General features: G+C 44.9%; 1 protein-coding gene across 2 annotated transcripts in view; it reads right to left on the bottom strand.

The window, feature by feature from the left end:
* The window catches only part of CREBBP (CREB binding lysine acetyltransferase), a 167,199-nt gene extending 151,332 nt beyond the window's left edge, over positions 1 to 15,867 (bottom strand). Inside the window, exon 1 of one of the 2 annotated variants that reach the window (XM_003928470.4) lies at positions 15,552 to 15,867. In XM_003928470.4, the coding sequence (XP_003928519.2) occupies positions 15,552 to 15,636 (85 nt within the window). In that variant the 5' untranslated portion in view covers positions 15,637 to 15,867. The remainder of the gene's footprint in view (positions 1 to 15,551) is intronic. The other variant, XM_010339127.3, reaches the window with a different exon arrangement.
* Between the last annotated feature and the right edge of the window lie 447 nt (positions 15,868 to 16,314).

Genomic DNA, 16,314 nt, shown 5'->3' with positions numbered 1-16,314 from the left:
TTTTTCGTAGAGACTCGGTTTCACCATTTTGGTCAGGATGCAGACTGGATCTCCTGACCTCATGATCCACCTGCCTCAGCCTCCTAAAATGCTGGGATTACAGGTGTGAGCCACTGCGCCTGGCCAAGAAACTGAATTTTTTAAGGCACCCCCTCCAGGGGTGTACTGGTCCAGGTGATTAACTTCAGCACCAGGTGATAACACCTAGAATGATTCCCAGTGCTCCAGTTTCCAGTTGGAGTGTTCACAATTTGAGGATAAAATCTGCAATGGGTTCAATATTAGTTTAAAATATATTTAGTGTTCCAATAAGCTTAAAAGGCTGGAAAAGAAAGGGCACTTTAAAGAAGAACTTTTCAAAAGTAAGTATTTTTTCCTAAAGGGATGTGACAATCGACATGTAACATTTTATAACCAATGCTCACAAAGGGAAATCTGACATTAATTCAAAATACTCAAACGTTAGTTGGCTCTCAGGTCTTGCAGTTCTAGCAAATCATGAAGAAACCTCTAATATAAACATGATGTTAAAAATGAAGCTTGTGTCGGGTGCAGTGGCTCATGCCTGTAATGGCAGCACTTAGATCACCTGAGGTCAGGAGTTTGAGACCAGCCTGACCAACATGGAGAAACCCCGTCTCTACTAAAAACACAAAAATTAGCTGGGTGTGGTGGCACATGCCTGAAATCCCAGCTACTCGGCAGGCTGCAACAGCAGAATCGCTTGAACCCAGGAGGTAGAGGTTGTAGTGAGCCTAGATCATGCCATTGCACTACAGCCTGGGCAACAAGAGCAAAACTCTGTCTCAAAAAAAAAAGGAGCTTGTGACAAAGGAAGTGACGACTGAATGCCACAGTCAAACACAGTCACATTTTCCTATCTCTGGATGGCACCTCTTAGGAGTAATTTGTACTTGGTTCAAATAATTATTGTTAGAAGTCTAAAGGTTTTGCAACACAAATTAATCAAAACTTTGCTTCTCACCATTTAATGAATTCTCCTAATCACATATATAAAAATAAATAAAACAATACAAAAACATGTATGCCCCCAAAATATGTTTTGCTTTGAATTTTTTCAACTAATTTTTTTTTCATTATAAAAGTAATATATTTATGGTTTATTGTTTTGTTTTGTTTTAAAAAAAAATGCACAAGAATATAAAATGAAAAACAGCCCCAAAACATCCCTAGCTCAACCATGAAAATCAAGTTCTAGAGACTTCCTTCCAGAAATTCCCTATACACACCATTAGCATATCTCTTTTCACTCCTACTAGAAATCTAATCATCATTTTTGCTCTCCATCCTGACTTTGTTTATTGATTCTCAATCTTATCTTCCCTTCTAAGTATCCATCACTTTCCCTCACTTGGATCTGCAATGCCAGGGAACTCAGCTACTCTTCTGATGGAAACTCACTGATTTAAACCCTTTATTTTCTTTTTTTTTTTTTTTTTTTTTTTTTTTTTTGAGACGGAGTTTCGCTCTTGTTACCCAGGCTGGAGTGCAATGGCGCGATCTCGGCTCACCGCAACCTCCGCCTCCTGGGTTCAGGCAATTCTCCTGCCTCAGCCTCCTGAGTAGCTGGGATTACAGGCACGTGCCACCATGCCCAGCTAATTTTTTGTATTTTTAGTAGAGACGGCGTTTCACCATGTTGACCAGGATGGTCTCGATCTCTCGACCTCGTGATCCACCCGCCTCGGCCTCCCAAAGTGCTGGGATTACAGGCTTGAGCCACCGCGCCCGGCCCCCTAAACCCTTTATTTTCTAAAGGACTTCTGAGTCATACTCAGTGTTTTACAATCTCTACATTAATTAACTAAATTAATGAAAATGTCTGGAGCTAAATGAGAATCTTCTTAGAAGTCCTACCAATCAAGAAACTTTATCTACAGATATTTGTCTTTCAACTAATACAGTGGGTAATAAAAACCAGAGGTTTTAAGAATCTATTCCAGGAATTGAGAAACAATAAACACAACTTCTGTGTGGGGCGGCTGCATGACATGAATTTTGATGATTTGATGACAGTAAGAAAACCTCTAATATTCTTTGATATGACATAAAATTAATTTTTAAAAAGCTTTATGCTTAGGCAACATAGCAAGACCCTGTCTCTACAAAAATAAAAATAAAAAATTAGCTGGGCATGGCAGTGCGTGCCTGTAATCCAGGTTACTCTGGAGGCTGAAGTGGGAGGATGGCTTGAGCCCACGAGTTTAAGGCTACAGTGAACTAGGATCTCACTACTCACTCCAGCCTAACAGAGCAAGATCCTGTCTCAAAAAACAAAAAACACCAAGAAAACTTCAATTATTCATATTCGTATAATATCGTGAAAACATTAAAATTGTTTTGTGTTATTTACCTAAGTGCAGCACCAAAACATTATCATTAAAAAGAAAACTTTAGAACAAAGCTGGGATGAGCATAGTGGTTCACATCTGTAATCCCTACACTTTGGGAGGCTGAGGTGGGAGGAATGCTTGTGCCCAGGAACTCAAGACCCAGCCTAGACAACATAGGAAGACCCCGTATCTCCACTTAAAAAAAAAAAAAAAAAAAGATGCCGGGCGCGGTGGCTCAAGCCTGTAATCCCAGCACTTTGGGAGGCCGAGGCGGGTGGATCACGAGGTCGAGAGATCGAGACCAACCATGGTCAACATGGTGAAACCCCGTCTCTACTAAAAATACAAAAAATTAGCTGGGCATGGTGGTGCGTGCCTGTAATCCCAGCTACTCAGGAGGCTGAGGCAGGAGAATTGCCTGAACCCAGGAGGCGGAGGTTGCAGTGAGCCGAGATCGCGCCATTGCACTCCAGCCTGGGTAACAAGAGCGAAACTCCGTCTCAAAAAAAAAAAAAAAAAAAAAAAAAAAAAGATAAGCAAGGCATGGAGGCATGCACCTGTGATCCTAGCTACTTGGGAGGCTAAGGTGGAATCGCCTGAGCCAAGAAGGTGAAGGCTCCAGTGAGCTGTGATCACGTAACTGCACACCAGCCTGGGGAACAGAGATCCTGTCTCGAAATAAATAAAAATAAATTTTAAAAAACAGAACAAACCCTGCACCTCTAATACTAACATTTCCAACAGCTCTGAGATATGTATCACTCTGAAATGCATGTATAGTGGAATAACATATAATGAGCTACTTAGGGCAAAAAGAGTAAGAGGAGACCATATTTGCCTGGTTATGCATAGTACACCTCTAAAATATGTAAGAAACAGCTAAAACTGGTTGCCTATGGGGAGGGGAATGACCAGGGGCCCCAGAAACAGAGAGGAGGAAGGGTTTTCACCAATTACTCCGCCTTTTTGAATTCTGAGCCATACGAATATAGTATCTACTCAAAAGAACTTAAACTTTTAAAAGAAAATTGTATAAAAATTTCCTAACATCTTAAATAAGAACTAGTTCCACTTCTTATGCTACTTTTCATGGGGCCCTTTTCCTCCCAAAAATGGAGCTCAGGAGGGGAAAGCATTGTCTACTCTCCCTAGAGAATGGATGAAAAAAATACACCTTGAAAAAGCTAATCTATTAAGGTCTTTTAGGTGTCATGGATGCCATGTTAACCTCCATGACGTGCAAGAACACGCCAGATGAGTTCCTGAAAAATCTAAAGTAACTGGAAAAACAAAGAATTAATCGACCCCGAGGCACCTACTTAACTTTGAGACATTCTCTATTGTTCCTTAATCCCGCCCTAATTGATGAGGCCACTGGATTTTGTAACCACACCCTAAGACCTTTTCCCAGCTGACAAAAAATCACCCTAAACTATAATTTTCCACTGCCCCCCACCCCCAAACCAACTTCTATCTTACCACCTTCGTTGATGCCCTTTTTGACCTCAGCCCACCTGTACCCAGGTGAATAAACAGCCATATTGCTCACACAAACCCTGTCTGGGGTGGGGGTGGGGGGGGTCTTTTCATTCAGAGCTCACATTTTAACAATCTAGACTTCCGGAAAATAAATCACAAGAGTTCCCCCAATTACTCTGGACATGAGTTTTTTAAAACTGAATTTTGTTTTGTAAGCCCCCCCCAACACACACACAAAAAAAGACAATCCAGACTCTTTGGTCTGACATTCAAGGCCCTTGGTGACATTACCTCACCTTCAGATGCCCAAATTGACTACTCTACTCACCCTCAATGAGCTCCAGTGTCCTTCCTGCAATAAGCCTCCCTGACCACCCAGCCCAAGGCATCTGCTTCCTTCTAGTCATACATCAAGTTCAGTGTGAAATGCTATAAGCAATGGTGGGCACTGTGGGACTGCTCACCCATAACCACACAACTCAAGAGTTCCGTGAGAACAGAGGCAGCTTCTGCCTCCACTGTTATCACCATAGCCCAGCAGAGTGTTCCATACATAAAATGCACTTAAATATTTGCTGAATAAAACAATGAAGTGGAGGAGGCAAGACTGGATCCCAGGCCTGACCAACCCCCACACTGCAGGACCACAACACCTTTAGTCTCCATCCTCTCAGAAGCAAAACCAGCAGGCTTCCTAAATTCTGGTAGCCCAGTGAATATCAGCCAAAAACAAAAACTGTCACAAGAGCCAGTGCTGTGTGCTGTTCCCTCTGCCTGGAACAGTACTATCTGCCATCTCCTATTCAACCTCAGGTGTCAGTGCTAACATCACAGCCCCCAGGGACTTCCAAAACCCTTCAAAACAGGCTTAGTCCCTGTCTGGTGCCCCAGTCAATGCACAGTACATCCCCTCCAAGGTCACACCTGACTGCTGTTATCAGTCCAGTCTCCACCACCACCCATGAGAGCGGAGACGGAGCCTGTCGCTTCCCCACTAAAGCACTAGGGCCTATACCACAGCATAAGAAATATTTTCTAAATCAGTGAATAATCCTGAGTGTGACCTAAGCCATGAATATTTCTGAAAGAGTTTTTCATCTTTTTTTTTTTTTTTTTGGAGTCTTGCATATTTAAAAGGTGATCATTTTGCCGGGTGCGGTGGCTCACTCCTGTAATCCCAGCACTTTGGGAGGCCAAGGTGGGTGATCACCTGAGGTCAGGAGTTCAAGACCAGCCTGGCCAACATGGTGAAATCCCATCACTACTAAAAATCCAAAAGAAATTAACTTGGTATTGTGATACACACCTGTAATCCTAGCTACTCGGGAGGCTGAGGCAGGAGAACTGCTTGAACCCAGGAGGTGGGGGTTACAGTGAGCCAAGATTTCACCACTGCACTCCAGCCTGGATGACAAAGTAAAACTCCGTCTCCAAAACGAAAAAAAAAAGATGACTGTTTTAAAAGAACTTTATCATAAATATATAGGTGACACATATCTTAAAGCAAACTCTAGACAAACAGGAGTAGTAAATGTACTTAGACCTGTGCCGTCCAATACCGTAGTGATTAACCACATGTGGCTATCCTCATTTACTTAAATCAAATACAATTTAAAAATTTAGTTCCTAAGTCACACTAATCACAATTCAAGTACTCAAAGCCACACATGGCTTGTGGTTCCAGTACTGTGTCATACAGATACAGAATAAAACCACCCTCCCAAAAATGACCACTGGACAGCGCTGGCTTGGAGGGCATCCCAAGAACACAGGCATCCGAAACAAAGGAAACTTCTCAATCCACCCTCTTCCTGCTGGGAAAGAATCAGTTTTCCCCCTAAAGTTTCATCGACTGAGAAAGTCATCAGTGAAAGCAAAACAATGGATTCTCTCACCCTCATTCAAACAATTCCCTCAGAGATTTTTCAACAGAAGTTCAACTCTGGGCAGGTGTGCTCTTCAAACAAAAACCGATTCCCACAGTACGAGACGAACCACCAAAAAGACACAGAAAACCTCCCAATATTTTATGTCTTTTTGTTATTTTCAGTAAAGGTAACTTACTGAATATGTAAATCAGATTTAAGTAAAGATATCCACAAATTAAGGAAAAAATTCTTTGTCCCCCATGGGGTAATTTTTACTTATTAAAAAAAAAAATCATCATACCGACTTTAGGAGAATGGAAAAACAGTAACCTCCATTAAAAGAATTTTCTATTACAGAATCTGCAGGAAGAACAGTCTCACAGTACAGTACAGAGCTGAATCTGTTCCTTTCAAGATCAGTGGTAGCTGAGCCCAAGAGGAAATCGAGTTTCACTGCTATTCCTTTCAACCAATCAACCTGACTAAACTGGACAGTGATCCCAAATCCATTTTCTCCCCAACTCTGTTTTCAAAAAAACACTATGTTTATAATTCTCTGCATTCACTTTCCCCTTTTCTCTAAGTGCTAATCTAAATCAAGCCTTTGTTCTGAAGCAGTAACTAGAAACACAGTTCCATTTAATTAAGAGTTCAATTTTCCAATAAAGAACAGTTGAACTGCAAACACAGCCGGAGTAAAATGAGTCAAACGATTACCCATTTTGTAGGATTCCCGAATACTAGCTCTTAACTTATTTTCTTACAAACTGGTTCCTAAACTGCATTAGAGCTGGTACTGGAAGCCAAATAGGCAGGGGCAGAAGCTTCCCATGTACTCAAGGAGAAGCCTCCTGATTCTGCGTCAGGCTACATCATCTCAGTCTCACAGGCCCAAGAGGTAGGTGATGGCTAATATTTTCCCATATAATTAATAGTAACAGCTGCCTCAACCTGCTAAAAGCCAGGTACCCTAGTAGCCCAATGTACCAAGGTAATCAAAGTAAGCAGAAATAGGGCCAGGCATAATGGCTCCATCCCACAGCGGCTCCATCCTTGTAATCCCGGCTGCTCAGGAGGCTGAGGCAGGAGGACTGCTGGAGGCTAGGAGTTCAAGACCAGCTTGACCAAGCAAGAGCCCATCTCTTAAATAAAAAAAAAAAAAAAAAAAGAAGAAAGAAAAGAAAGAAAGAAGAAAAGAAATGGAATATTGTAGGGGAAAAAGTTCCTTTTAGAGATCTCTCTGTCTCTCTCTCACACACCCAACCCTGCAAAACTGCAACGTGATGTCACCAGCCAAAGTCACAGCACTGATGAGCTGGGAGCTTGGACTCAGAGTCCACTCTAAGCAGGAGCCAGGGCTCCCTCCTCAGCAACACACTGAAGGCCTCCCAGTCAAAAAAAAAAAAAAAACTCTTGACATTTCCTTCAACTCTGACTCATGGTTAGAAGGTTCTACTTTTAATCAGGTGACAACGCTAAAAACATTTTAATCCAAAGCAATTGGGTCAAACTTGTGGAGTCCATAATTGTCTAAGCAAACCCTAATTACCTGATAAATTTCTACAGCTCATTTCTACGTTCTCATTCAGTTTGTAATCAAATACCCAAATCTGCTTATTTAAATGCTGTACAAGCCTTCTCTACAGATCATCATAAAGAAAAGTAGCTTATTTTTCTATTTCACTGGTTATTTTAACCGTAAAGTTAAAACATGTTTAGGTGGTGCAGTGTTAATAAGAAAAATCCAAACTAGAGGGAGGAGAAGCAGCTTCTGAATTATAAAAAGATTTGCTTTGCAACAGAACTGTACAACTCTACTACACTGCCAATTTTCTCTCCTTGTTACAGATTATTTAGGTTCAAAAGGTTGATTTGGGTGCAAATGGAAGATAAACCTACTGTATACAGTACAGACAGCATATCAGAAAGGCAAATTAAGACATTTTCAAACAATAGCAGACAGGATACCTAGAAATGGGAAAGTAAAGTCAGATTTAATCATGTAGAATTATTTTCCCCATTAGATTTTACTATTCTTAGCGATGGTTCAACTAAACAGTCTTTTGATTAATGGAAATGAAACACGGGGGAAAATGTCACATGGGATAATATCCAAATCTTTCTTAAGGGTAAGTTTTAAAAGGAATTCAACTTTTAGAGACAGAGCTCAAAAATAGCCTTGCTTCCTACATTTAGAACCAGAAAACACCCTAAAGGCAGTATTTTAAAGACAGCCACAGTCATCGGCTATACTGTCTAGGAACTTAAACAATAAAAAACTTTAAAAAGAGAGGGGCCACTTTTGCTTACTTCCAAGGCTTTCACACAGCCTTCTCCAATTTGATTGGTGTGCCCTCACTCAAATCTCTTCAGGTCACAGCTCAAATGGCACATCTGGCCACTATAGGGGACTCTGCTCGTGGCCTATTGTAGTACTCCTGTCAGCAGAGCACAGCACCCAGTGAAAGGGGAACTGGCAAAAGCCCCCACAGGCACAGTTCCCAGCTTACATTTCTGCATGGAAGACTCATGCAATGGAAGAATTTTCCTGAAAGCCAAGCTTTAGCCTGACTGGGAAGAGTGGTATCCTTTTCCAGTTAAAGCAGGGAATGTATTTAGAAGGATGCATTGCAAGGAAAAGACCTCAGAGAGGACCAAAGGGAACACTGGGCACTTCTGCTAAAAAGTAGACTGCATGGCCAGGAGTTTCAGAGCTTAGGAGAGACTGTCTGGGAACAACCAGAAGAGGACTCAGATGTGAGCCAAGGACCTACAATGATACCCCAGGAAACAAACTGTCATGGTCAGGGTGATTTTCCCAACAACCAGGAATGCATGGAAAACAGGAAGGCTTCCCCAACTCCCAACTCCTGGCTCTGTGCTGGCTCAGCAGGAGGGCTGCCACAGGAGCCCAAGGCCCCTTAACCATTCCAGGGCTTGCCTCCCACTGGGGCATGCACCCCTGGGCTTTTGCACACAGGGACATTCAGGAAACAGGGGAGGGAGTAAACAAAGCCTTATTCGGATCATCCTTTCCGGATCCGGAGTTTTTGCACTTGACTGCATTTTGTATTCTTTCCTCAAGTTTTGCCTGGAGGTTTTATCATGTCAGATGGTTCTAAGCCAAAGGCATCTATCGGAAACCTGTGTACACTGCTACTGCTTAACAGATACTTCCAGATGAATATACACACTAAAGAAACCGAATCACATTCTTGAGTGCTGCTTAAACAGTCCATGAAATATGCTTCAAAATGATCAAGAATTTTCAGTGTACATCCTGATCTGATTTAAAAGAAAAAAAAATTTCAGAGCACATGACACCATTTAAGTTTTCATAATTTTAAAGCTTCATGGCTATCATGTTCCTATTTTTAAAAATGCAATCAAGGGCCAGGCGTGGTCGTTCACGCCTATAATCCAAGCACTCTGGAGGCCAACGTGGCCGGATCACCTGAGGTCAGGAGTTCAAGACCAACCTGACCAACATGGGGAAACCCCGTCTTAAAAAAAAAAAAAAAAAAAAAGCAATAGAAAATGGAGACAGAATCAATGGTACAAATGACAGAATTCCTGGCTGTGTTATCTGCTAAGGTGCTACACTATCACAGGTGTGCCTGCACGCTGGTCTCTGTGGATACGAGCACATGGCTTCTGTCCTTTCTAGAACTGTTGAAAGACAGGTCTTGGTCCAATCAGAATAGCACTCCCAGTAAGTCCCAGGACTACAAGGTACGCCAGCTTCCCTGGTGAATGCCAATGTCAGTTCCCACTGAGCGCATATGCCAGACACATATCATCTCAGGCTATCCTCATAACCACCCTGAAATGGGAATCGTTATTATCTCCATGTTATAGATGAGGAAACTCTGAGCTCAAAGAGCTGATGTAATTTGCCCCAAACATGCTCTGGCTCCAGTACTCCTAAGGACAGCTGGATTACAGAAAGAAATAACAGACCCAACTTGAAGATAGGTCACAATTTGCTTAAAAGTAAAATCTTAACAAGAAAACGATGAGAACTTCAAGGGACAAATATTATATAATTCTTACAACAATTCTCTCAAATATTTCCTGAGGGCTTACTGTATGTCAGGCGCTGCCCCTGGGGAGGGAAGTGTTGGGAACAGGGCTGTGGAAAGGCTCTAGAGTTCTTATGCTCACCTCCAGGTGTCACAGGAAGAGGAGGAAGCCTAGAGCCTGAGATGACAAAGAGGGATGAGAAATGCCATTTGGGCCACTGGGGTCAACAAAAAGCAAAAGAACAAAGAAAAATGAATGGGTCACCTGGCTTTCTGATAAACTCCCCTGATTTTAAATCAAGTCGTCCATAGAACTGTTACAGAGGAACAAAAAAGAAAAAGAGGGAGAAGGCCCTGATAAGCTCTGAAGTACTCCCAAGACAGGAGACCTGCCCTAGCCTGCTGCTCACCTGGGCTCCTGGACTCCACTTCCAGCAGCTCAGGAAACTTTCCTTGAAGCTGTCTGCACAGCCATGGCAGGCCAGTCCTCCCCAATGGATGCTCGGAGAATTAAGTCCCACATTGTATCAGGGTCACCAAATTGCAGCCCTTGGGCCAAGTCCTCAGATGCCAGTCTTCATAACTAAAGTTTTACTGTAACACAGCCATGCCCACTGGTCACATATTGCCCATAGCTACTTTCCTGCTGAAATGGCAGCCTTGAGTAGTTGCAACAAGAGACCATACAGCTCACAAAACCATGCATGCTCTCTGGCCCTCTGCAGAGTTTGTAGACCCATAAATAGGCCAAAAAGAGTTCCAGGGTCAATCAGGATTGAGAGTATATAACTGCAACCCCTCTCTCACAGTGCCCCATCACCACACTAAGGCTCTGGGAAAGCCTGCAGTCAAATTCCTTGGCTACAACCAACACATCTGAGCACAAATCCCTTGTTGAGAAACACCTCTTAGCATGCTTCTGGGAATATACGCAAAGACCTGGTTTGAGTAAGGTAAAGAGGGGGTGCCCTCACTAACAGGACCCCAAAAACTAAACTGGCAAGCTTTCCTAATCTTCAGAAACTCAGAACAAGGTACATTTCATCTTAACTAAGGTAAGACATACTTTGGCAAAATCATTTTCCTGTTTTCAAATACATTAAGTAAAAACACAGGCCAGCACCTATGGATCCCCCTGCCCCCCACCACTCCACCAAGTTATCACATACTTTGTCACACAATTACGACGTACAACTTAGAAGCTGTGAAAACACAGGCTAACAATCTAAGCATCAACTTCCAACTGCAGGACTAAGCCTCAGTCTCTTTTTAAGTTAGTTTCAACTGTTTAAGATTACAGAATCAAATCTGAATGTTCAGCCAGGAGTGACTCTCCATCTTCTGAAGGACCTCTAAGGCACCCTGTGCATGACTTGTCCTTGTCCACCTTCATCCCTGAGGACCTTCAAACACGGCTACCGTTCTCACCCCTCTCAGTTATTCAAAACCTAGGCAAGGTCATGAAATGCCCTAGCCCTAATAGTCTCTGTGACAACTTTCATTACTCTTTAGCCAGAACTCACCCATGGGGTAACATAACCATTTCTCATTCTCCCTGAGGTAAACAGGAACACAAGCCACACACTTCACACCGACGATAACACCAGAACCACAGGGAAAAGGGGGAGCCCCTAACCAGGGAGGAGGAACACACTCCTGGGTGCCCCCACCACAGATGGTTACGAACCTTCCCCCTAGGGATCTCATTGAGGGGTGGGAGAGCTGTTACTGAAACTCACCAAGCATGGCAGGTTCCTGGGTCCTGGATTAAACCAAATGCAATGTTTACAGATAGAGACTTAGAAAATAAATATGTAGAACTACTAGGTTGGATCTGGTTTTGACCCTGTATCACCTCTTAAGTCCAGTTCCTTGCCTAGAAAATAGCAGTAATAGCATCGTCCCTCCCTCACAGGACGCTGTAAGGTGATGTGGAGAAGAGCACTCACATACATAACAGATCATTTGACTGATAACCATATTCGCCACCAGCTTTCTTTAAATAAGCTTCCCTATTGCATTTAAAGGGATTCACGTCATAAAATGTAATCACAACTGCTTAGAGCCACTTATACAGCATAGGATGAAATATAGCTATGTTCAATTTTCAGAATGTAGTTTTTCTTTTCCTTTTTAGCCCAGAGACAGGGTCTCACTCTCTCACCCAGGGCAGAGTACAGTGGCATCATCATAGCTCACTGCAGCCTCGACCTCCTGGGCTCAAGCGATCCTCCTGCCACGGCCTCCTGAATAGCTGGGATTACAGGATTATACTATTACACCCAGCTAACATTAGATTTTTTTGTAGAGAAGGGGTCTCCCTATGTTGTCCAGGCTGGTCTCCCACTCCGGGCCTTAAGCAATCCTCCTAAGTCTCCCTAAGCACTAGGATTACAGGCATGAGCCACCACCCTGGCCTGCAGTTTCAAAAAACTTTATAAACAGCCTGTTGTGTGCAAATTTTGCAATAAAGCTGAACAAAAAAACAAAATAACCAGTCTACTGCTTGCCTGGATATTTGTCTTACACTGTTAAATCATGAATCTCTGCTGTTGAAAGACACAATATGCTATTTTAACTTGGACATATTAAACAGAGAAGTTTCCAAACCACCCAACTAACTATATAATGATAACATGAAGTCCCCACTTCTTGTAAGGGTGCCAAGAAAAGGAAGACCTCATCTGTGAGAAAGTGTTAAGACTTCAACATAATACAAGGAAATGCTGCTTTAAAATGAGGCCATCAAATTCTGTGCCACTCTGGGGCTGCTGCTTCAGTGGGGTGAAAGGTATTGTTTTTCCTTCTCATGCCTCTTGCTACCCTGCTTCGCTGCACATTCCCTATTTCTGCATCATCTCTGCATAAGCTTCCCAGCCTTCGGCGACTTCTGTGTGTCAACGGTGGCAGTGATATTTATCATTCGGAGGTGCTGCCTGACCTTAGGGAGTGCTGTTTGCAACACCCATGCCCCCTGATGAGCAGCACCCTAGCTGAGCAGTGCCCCAATGTTGGAGGGGGCACTCTTCTCTCAGCTCGCCGCCACCCCCCACAGATATATCTAAGTGACACTGCTGGCCCCACAGGCCAGTCTCCACAAACATGCGCTGGAGTTCAAGTAGCTCCTGTTTCTCAGGCTGCCAACGTCTCCTCCTCCTTTCAAACCCCTCAGCTCCCAGAGGCCCCCTCCCTCAAATCTGATCACGGGCACTGGGCACATACCCTGCTCCACTAGGCCAAATTTTCCCCTGGGAGCCTCGGAGACACATCCCCTCACTAAAAAAAGATTGAGTCCCTCAAGAATGTTATTCTCTGGTCTGTCCCACCTAACCAAATGTCTCCAGTCCTAAAATGACTGGAGTCATTTATTTGTTTAATATACATCCCTAAGATCGCTAACCATCTCATTACTTGATTTCTTAGACTAGTAGTTAAACCAGACACGGTCATCCCATGGTTTTTTTTTTTTTTTTTTTGGAGACAGGTTCAGTCACCCAGGGAGAGTGCAGTAGCACGATCTCGGCTCACTGCAACCTCTGCCTCCCAGGTTCAAGTGATTCTCATGCCTCAGCCTCCCACGTAGCTGGGATTACAGACACCTGCCACTATGCCTGGCTGCCTAATTTTTGTATTTTTAATAAAGACAGTTTTGTCATGCTGGCCAGGCTGGTCTGGAACTTTTGGCCTCAAGTGATCCGCCCATGTCCACCTCCCAAAGTGCTGAGATTACACACATGAGCCATGGTGCCTGGCCCCTTGTTTAATTCCTTGGTCCTCCACACTAACAGACCCTTTCACAATAGTGTGATGGTGATGAATGGTAACCCAGGACCCAACTTAAGTATGATGCTGATTTTCTACTTTGAACTAAATTGGAGCCATCTCAAACTGACTTTTGTTTCCACAAAAGGAGCCACTGAGCCTTGCAAGGATCAAAATTGGAAAGGAAGAGGGAAAGGGTGAAAGTGTGGGAAATCCTTTCTGATCAAATTTGTTCTTTACTAAGTAAACAATTTTGTTATTTATTAAGCACCTGGCCATCCAATAATGGAAACTATCAAAAAAACTATCCTTTGGGCTCCATCTTGGAAACAGCTGGATGTACACAGGACAAAGCTTTCTGTTAAGTCTTGTGTTACTGATTGTCCTCCTTTTTTAAGACAAAATCTACAACACATTCATTCAACAATAGCAAAGCTACAAAGCCATCCAGACTACCAGTTTCAGCAGACAGCCTTCAAAGCTGAACTTGCCTTGTATGCCTACATACGTCTCACAGAAGTGAAGATTCTTCACTCAAATACAGCAAAGTTAATGAAGCAACAGAGATCTGTTTCGCAGTACAGATCTTAAACTACTGTTGTTTAAAGGACTTAAAACTATTGTTGTTTACAGATTTCTCACTTCAGTAAGTTCATTTTATAAGATTAATGTCAAACTCAACTTTTAATCAGCTAAAAAGAAAAGCATTATTAGTGATTTTTAAATGCTACAAGCATCATTTACTTCTTCCCACTGTTTTAAGAAATTTTAACTAGGTAAGACTCTCCGCGTGATTTTTAAAAATAGTTTTTCACTTCTACATTAATATTAAATGTCGCTTATCAAAACTTGATTCCAGGAACTGTAGTCAAACTTAAGCCACAAAATTCAAGTTTTGTTTCAACAGCAGAAGCAGATTTCTGAATATGTTAGTCGTCGGTCACAGAAATATTTCCACAAGTTGAACAGCTGTGTCTAGTGCAAATGTGAAGGCAGCAATGTAATTCAATTGGGACTCATTCATTAGAAATTGACTTTCAGACGCTGCCACTGCAAGACTCCTGGAAAAATGCAAGCTGCGTTGGAGACATTATTGTTCGCAGCGGCACACAAGTTTTTGCCGCAAAGGAGGGAGCTCTGAAAGAGGAAATACTAGTTCATGTTAGCATGAACCAGCGCAGTAGGACCCAGAATTACTGAATGAACAGAAGACTAAAATACTACTCTTAAACAGCTATGATTACTTAAGAAACTTTCCAGGGAAGCTGTTTAAAGAGAGGAAACGAACAAACAAAAAAGATGATTGATTCCGTATCCTGGTACATTTTTTAGAAAAATTGGAATTCCTACATTCCTTAATCTTTTGTACATCTACACGGTGAAAGCCACACAAACTCAAATGATGACTGCAGCCTAAATGAATTTAAAATCTGCCGTTTAACTTCTTTTGAAGTTATACATGGAAATGAAACATAAAATGACTAGTTGACCAAAAAAAAAAAAAAAGAGTTTTGAGAATAAGCACTAAGCATCCTTCCAAGGAACTCACTCATTCCCAACTTCAGTCCTAACTCGAAAGCTGGCGGCTGCTCTGAGTGTCCTCTGACTGCAGCCTGGTCAATGTGTAGCCAATCCAGAAAACACATCGCGCTACCTTTGGCCGCGATCCTGCCTTCTCTAAGCATCAAATGTACCCTCCGCTGTCATTCCTCTGGACAGCCACGCGTGCGGACAGGGCCGTGGAAGGGTGCGTAGGGCATTACCAAACAAACCCACACGCTGCACTTTACTTCTTCCCTCCTGGAGTGCCAGTCGCGTCCCCGCGAGGAGGGCTGATCGGGTGCGGGTAGGCCGAGTGCATCGGGCATGTGCTGCCCCAGTCGGGCCCAGTGACAGTCCTGCGACGAACTTCCACCCTCCGGCGCGGGGCGAGGGGAACCGGCTGCCAGCCCTGCTCCGGGATCCCCGACTCGGATGGTCTCCCCGACCACGACCCCTGGGCACTCTCTTTCGGATGGGGGTGACAGCACGCCCCGGGATCCCGCTGCCCCGGACCCCCTCCTCACCTGTGCTGTCATTCGCCGAGAAGCCGGGCGAGCTGAGTTTGGCTCGTTTGGGGTTAGGAGGTCCGTCCAGCAAGTTCTCGGCCATTTTCACCTGCTCGCGAAAACAGCCCCGGGAGCGGGCGGCCGGGCCGGCGAGGGCCCGGGCGGGGGTCGGGGGCCCGGCCGGCTGCGAGGGAGAGGAGCGAGCGCCGGCCGCGAGCGGGCGAGCGGGCGCCGAGGGAGAGGGAGGGCGCAGGCCGGGTGGGGGAGGCGGCGGCCAAATCTCAGCCACAGCAACAGCGCCCCGCAGCGCTCACCGCCCGCCCCCGGCCGCCGCCGCCGCCGCCGCCGCCGCCGGCCGCGGCCCCCTCATCCCCTGCCCGCCTCCCGAGCGCGACACTCCGCGGCGGGGGCGCCCCGGCAGCCCGGCTGCCCCCCCGGGCCCGGCTGGCAGCGACGGCGCCCGGCCGAGCGGCTCAGGCAGTCCCCGGGAACATGGTGCCGCCGCCGCCGCCGCCTCGCTCCCCCCCCCCCCGCGCCCCACTTAATGAATTCGCTCGCGGCCAGACGACGAGGGGGCTCCGGGCTCTGCTCCCCACCCGCGGCCCGCCGCCGCCGCCGCCGTGAGGAAAAACAATGCGCCGAGCGGGGTCGCCGCCGCCGCCGCCGCGGCCCCCCCACCCCCCGTTCCGCCGCCGCCGCCGCCGCCGCTGCCGCCGCCGCCGCCGCCGGGCTCCGGGAGGCCGAGCCGAGAGGCGAGCGGGGCCGCCGGGATGGGCGCCGA

This window comes from Saimiri boliviensis, chromosome 12, assembly GCF_048565385.1.
Source record: "Saimiri boliviensis isolate mSaiBol1 chromosome 12, mSaiBol1.pri, whole genome shotgun sequence".
Lineage (NCBI taxonomy): Eukaryota > Metazoa > Chordata > Mammalia > Primates > Cebidae > Saimiri > Saimiri boliviensis.
Note: the sequence above shows the minus strand (reverse complement) of the source record. Positions and strands in the feature narration are given on the sequence as shown.